Raw genomic sequence first — 5,897 nt, forward strand, 5'->3', positions numbered from 1 at the left:
TAGTGTGAAGCAGGCTCATATGCCTCCTGATAAAGCTAAATTCCTTCACCTGAGTGCTAGCCTAGCCTGCAGTTGAGTATTTTCTTTAAGATCATTTTGCACCCATGAGATGGAACTGATAAAACAGGCACAGAAGCCCAGTGATGCTTCCTCTCATACCATTGCAAACCCAGAGAAGTTACTGGAGGTTTTTATCCGCATGTAGGCTGGGGAAGAGTTTGGCCCTAAGGGTTGGCAGTTTAACAGTATGCACGAAAGAAAAGGATAGATGCTAAAAAAAAAAAAAAAAGTGAAAAAGGATACAATAAAATTTCATGTGACAGGCACAGGAATCAGTGGTTCCACTAGTTGTTTCAAAACAAAAATGACATTAAGAAGAAATGAGTTTTGAGAGAAAACATTAAACTAGGTTAAAACAATATCGTAAGGATCCACAAGGACAAGAAATACAAGTAAAAATTTCCTGTTATGATACAGCTTCCACGCAACATTAATTCTGTTCTGTTTTGACACTTTGCAATAATATTGTCATTATGCAATAATATTGTCATTATAATTACAGCATCTGATTTTTAAAATATTGACAGGGTCATAATTTATTTGGGTCATAAAAATATTTTTCCCCTTTTCTGTTATAATTACATGGCAGGGCATAATACTTTCAGAAAAAAAAAGAAAAATATATGCAAGCTGAATAAAAATGCAGTAAATTTTCTTGCTACCATTTTTACTATGTCTGTGGAAATTTTGAGTTCTAGAAAGATGTATTACTGCCTTATTCAGAAATACAAATATTTACCAACATTTGATAAAGGATTTACAAACAAAAGCAGAGTATTGTAGATAAAAGCCCAAATCCTGTATTTTCCTCCCCTGTATACAATTCTTACTTATTTGAGAAGTGTATTTGAATTGAATAAGGCTGTTCTGCAAAAATAAAGCTTAGAAACTAGAATTTAAATTAAGATGTTCATTGTTAACAGTAATAATATCTAGATTTTTTTTTTATGCTGGGGCATGTCTCTAATATCTCTAGCTAAAATCTACCTGTGCATTTTCATACCTGTTACCATTTTTATATTTTAAAACTACATATGTAAAATGCTTGTGTATTCTTTTGGGGTTTTTTAAATGTGTTGGCACACTTGTAATTGTATTTTTAACTGTGATCACAACGGGTTGTGTAGTTATATAGAAGGCCTGAAAGAAGATGTGCCATCTGAATCCCATAGTGCATTGAAGTTTAAAGTTTTCAGGTCAGAGAACATTTATTTGAAATTTCTGTAAGAGTTACAATCTATTAAACCCCAAAAGATATATCTAAAGAGCCCTACTCAGTTCTTGTGTGTTACAAATTATTTTGCACTATCTTCCATAAAAACAGTCCTACAGCACCAAAAATACTGCAGAAACTAATGTTGACCAGATTTTGACAAATTATTTTGCAATATCTTCCATAAAAACAGTCCTACAGCACCAAAAATACTGCAGAAACTAATGTTGACCAGATTTTGGCCTCCCTATCACATGGAACGAAAAATTTCCTGTTAAGATTGTGGCTATGACAAAGACCAAAACTCTAGCGTGTAGAACAATTTTTCCTTTTCTTTGTCATTTTGTTTTTCACAATGCATTTAGAAATTTGAAAACAATCAAAATAAGGATCATAGTACTTGGCAACAACAGAGAAAAGAAACAAGCCTTGGATAAAAAGCTGCTGAAACCAGAGACAGCCACGTCTTTGGAGCAAGCCTTTGCTAGGCTGCGCTCCAAGGGGGCCTCCATTTCTGGCCATGAGGCAAGTTTGAGGGGAGCCGTGAGCTCCCCACGCAGACACCAAGGCTGATGCTCTTCTGGTGCCTCTAACGAACACAACACGGCGCAACCACAGCCCTCGCCGGCCAGCAAGCCCCAAATCCATCGCCGACCAGGCAAGCGGTGACACAGGGGTTTGGGGACCTACCTTCACCAAGCGGAGCTCGCAAGCGTTTGGCCCCACCTCACCCAGGCAAGCGGAAGGCGAAGGACTCTTACCTGAGCTGAGCAAGACAAGAAAGAGGAAGGCGGCTTTGCTAATCCCCATTTTGGCCCAGCTGGCGGGTGCTGGAAGTTGTGTGTGTCGGTGCACAAAGTTTTATTGACTCTCACTGGAGTGAGGCGGCATCAAACAAACAAGGCAGGTAGATTAAGTTAATCATTCTCCCATGCTGTGACCCCCTTTGCCGTGATGTGGCCATTCAAACAACCTTGAATTGGATGGATTACCAAATCCGACCCAATCATGTGTACTGGATGCTGGGAAATTGTTTTGTGGGGCATGTTTTCGTTCTCAAATGTTTAGGTCTTTCTTTGCTAGAGAATAGACAGGAATAATGTTGCTGGAAAGCATAGGAAATCATGTGTTCAGGCAGAATTTGAATTTCTCCTGACACTACAGTCCCAATGGTAATTTCAGCCATGCATCCCTGTATTGATTTATAAGGACCAATTTCCATTTAATCTCAGGTTAAGCACTATTATCAGATCCAGATAATATTAACTCCATAAAGTCATTTAATTTTACTTTTTTATTAAAGAATTCCTTCTCTCCTATATTTCCTTGACCTTAGTTTTACTTTTCTTCTTCTATTTGGGAGTAAGACTGAGAGTTCATTTTAGTTCAATAGCATAACTTTATGTTTAAGACCCATAGACAGCTATTTAGGTTTGTTCCTCACCATACATTTAACCTCACCGTGCATGCACAAACTCATCCAGCGAGGATGTCAGACTTTGCTCATCCCTGTGTTATCCCGATTTCAACATCAGTTCAGTCTGCATTTCCCAAGCGGCCTTTGCCTTGGAAAAGTTGCACTGCAGCATCATTTCATGGCTTCTCTTGCGTGTTAGGTCATTGGTATTGCTTCAAAACAACATGTTCAATCAAATGTGCTAGTGACTCACCAGAGACAGGAGGGGGTTGAATACTGGATGAGGAAAACAGGCTTGAACGGGCGCTGCTGGGTCACACAGTTCAGTCTTCTGCAATTGAAGGCAAAAAGTTCATAGAATCATGAGTTCCTTTTTAAAACTAGTGAGCCGATCCACTTTCTTCTTGTCCCACTTACTTTAAGTAGAAATTGCATTGTACTGAGGGCTTGGGATAAAGCTAGGGGTGCAAGAGTAAATACATGAGAGAGGTATGCTAGTATGGGAACCAGAATAGTTGCCATTTTATGGATTATGTGAAAAATCTAGAGTTGATCCTGCTTGTAGTCCTGTGTTATTTTTCTCCTGTAGGCTGCTTGAAGCTGTTTTAATGCAACTTGTGAACAACAGCGAAGTGTGGGGTATCCGTAGAGACCAATGCTAGCCCAGGAAAACAAAGCAGACGGGGCCAAGAGAGGAGCTGATGGGAGCTGGACTCAGCTCAGGGAAACGCTTGAAGGGTGACAGAGAGAAGGGGTGGGTGATTGTGCAATTGTAGGTGGGATCGGGCTTAGCGGGTTTTAGGAACAATTACTCATTGGGAAAGAAGAATAAAATGAAGGAGTAGAGTACAAAGTAGGCATCACTAGCGAGCATGCTTTTGAGAGCTGCTCGAGTCTGGTTTAGCCCCACATGTTTTTAACAATCTTGACTCCATTCTCAATTCTCACTCCAGATCCTGGGTTCCCTCTCTCCTGCTCCACAGCCCCAACTCCCTGGCCACTGTCTTGTCCCCAGTCACAGCCAGCATCTGCTTGCCAGTCCCCGTGCCTCCTTTCCATCAGATATTATCATAGTGGTTTTTTCCTTACTCCAATGCAAAATTTGTCTTCTGCACAGCCCGGCCCTCCCCAGCACCTCTGGCACCTTCCTCATCCTTCTGTATTCCCCATTTCCTCCGAGGTATTTGCTGGGTTACTGCGTTATGGTACACATCTGGTGGTTTATAGTGTAGGAAAAAAGCAGCATATGTGGGTTACATGTGGCTGTTTCTCCTGCACAGAAGAGGTTTGAAAAACCTTGAGTTTTAATTGAGTTTGTAGAGCTCTTGGATAAACACGAGGCTTTAGAGAGTTTAATCAGATCAGCTTTTCCTACAGGATTTCAAAACCAAAGGAGCTAATTGTGGTAGCCAAAGGGGTGTTGACATGTGTCCAGGATAGTTGGGAATGTCTACATGCATCATGTAAGCAAGCACTCTTGCAAGCTTTCTTCATGTTAAAGGTCCCCATAGACTCCTTCAGGTCTACAGCAGTTGCTGCTTTTAGGCTTGGGTCTGGTTCTTCTCTCAGTCTCATTGCTTTGAACCTGGTTAAAATGCACCTACATCAGTGGGGATGCTCTTGATTGATCTCTGAGGAAAGGAAAGAAAACTTCTATTGCTATTTCTTTCAAAGATGACAATGCAGATTTGGAGAAATATTATTCATCTCTGCCTTAGTGGATCTGATCCTGGAAAACTGGACTTGGCGATATTGTCAGCAATTGTTCCTGGTACAAAAATGCTCATTCCGTAAGTTTTCCGCAAGAAAATGTCAAAACAGGAGAAGTATCTTTCATCTGCCAGACTGGCACTCCTCATTGCTGTCTTGTGACAAGGCTGTGACCTCTCAAGGCATCGCGTTTGAAAGGATCTCATGTAAACTATTGATTTATCTGTCTCCTTTTGTGCCTTTCCTCCTTCAGACCAGTTCTGGTCTTGTGGTGTTTGTTCTCATTTATTTGACCACTGTGAGGCCTACCGTAGGTGGAAGTTTATCAGATCTTATTTCAGAGTCAGGGTACATTAGTTAGCACAGTGGTTAAAATATAAACAACAGTAGGAGGCTTTTTAAATAGAAGTTGACCCTTGAAATTGGGTTTACTGTAAGCAGAGAAAAATCCCCTGCAAAAGAAATTGCAAACAATGTTAGAACACAGGTCACACCTTGTTGAATAAATTCACTTAAACATAATTTCCCTAAATTTCAGAATCAGAAAAAGTCAGAAAACAGCCACTTAGATATCAGTTATTTGCTAAGAGGAGAAAGGACCAAAGGCAAGTTTCAGTTGCTTGGAGAGGAAAATCTCAAAAAGCCGCTGTCAGGGAGGGCACAGCCACAAGAGTGGGGTGAGCGTGAACCGAAGGAGCTCATGTAAGAGCTCCGAAGGGTGATGCTATGGCTTAGATCCATGGTCAGCTGGGGAAGAAGGAAGGTATTTGTACTTTCTTTTCAAAGACAACCAGAACAAGTGACAAAAGGGAGACTTGCATAGCCCTGATTCACAGAGCCAGGGGGAACTTTGGGCGGTGACCACGGAGGGATAACGTGGACGGCTTCTGACTGCAGGACCTGCTGCGGGTAAGGTGGGAAGGGGTTCAGGAAGGAAAAAAGTAGCCAAGTTAAAAATAAATTCTGTCCTTGCTCTACACATGAAGGAACACAGAGGGCAGAAGACCTGGTGGATAAGCTCATGTCTGCAATTTCTGGCCGTAGACGCTAATGTATCCAAGGAAAGGAAAGTGATGGTGACAGTAAGGAAACACAGAGAGGATGTTTTTCCAGCAGTGAAAGCTTTAGTCTTTGAGATGTTCATTTGTTCTGGCTGCTGCCAAACATAAGAAACCAGCAGAATAAAGTCAGGCAGACATACGAGAAGCAAAGAGGTTAGGAAGTGAGCAAACTGAATGTCATCTTTATAGTAGAAAGAGCTAAAGACTTAACTGCTGGGGTTTCTGTGTTGCTGAAAAAATATCTGGAAAAACAGGGATGCTGCAATTGCCTTTAACAGAGCTGTGAAGAGCATCAATGCCATAAAGAATCTGACAGCAGCCTTTATTGGAGGTGATTAAGAGACAATGCAGTCCTTTCCCCACCTTAAAAGTAAGCAGCTGAAGAGTGAATTCAGCTGTAAATACTTAGAAATAGTGCCCGGTTCAGAGGCAGTGG

The 5,897-nt window shown here is 41.2% G+C and overlaps 1 protein-coding gene across 1 annotated transcript in view; it reads right to left on the bottom strand.

The window, feature by feature from the left end:
* PLG (plasminogen) overlaps positions 1–2,127 on the bottom strand; it is a 25,886-nt gene extending 23,759 nt beyond the window's left edge. The window contains exon 1 of the mRNA XM_009705300.1: positions 2,035–2,127. Coding sequence (XP_009703602.1) covers positions 2,035–2,083 — 49 coding nt within the window. The 5' untranslated portion in view covers positions 2,084–2,127. The remainder of the gene's footprint in view (positions 1–2,034) is intronic.
* Between the last annotated feature and the right edge of the window lie 3,770 nt (positions 2,128–5,897).

The sequence above is a fragment of the Cariama cristata genome, unplaced genomic scaffold (assembly GCF_000690535.1).
Source record: "Cariama cristata isolate BGI_N322 unplaced genomic scaffold, ASM69053v1 scaffold5600, whole genome shotgun sequence".
NCBI classification, from domain to species: Eukaryota; Metazoa; Chordata; class Aves; order Cariamiformes; family Cariamidae; genus Cariama; species Cariama cristata.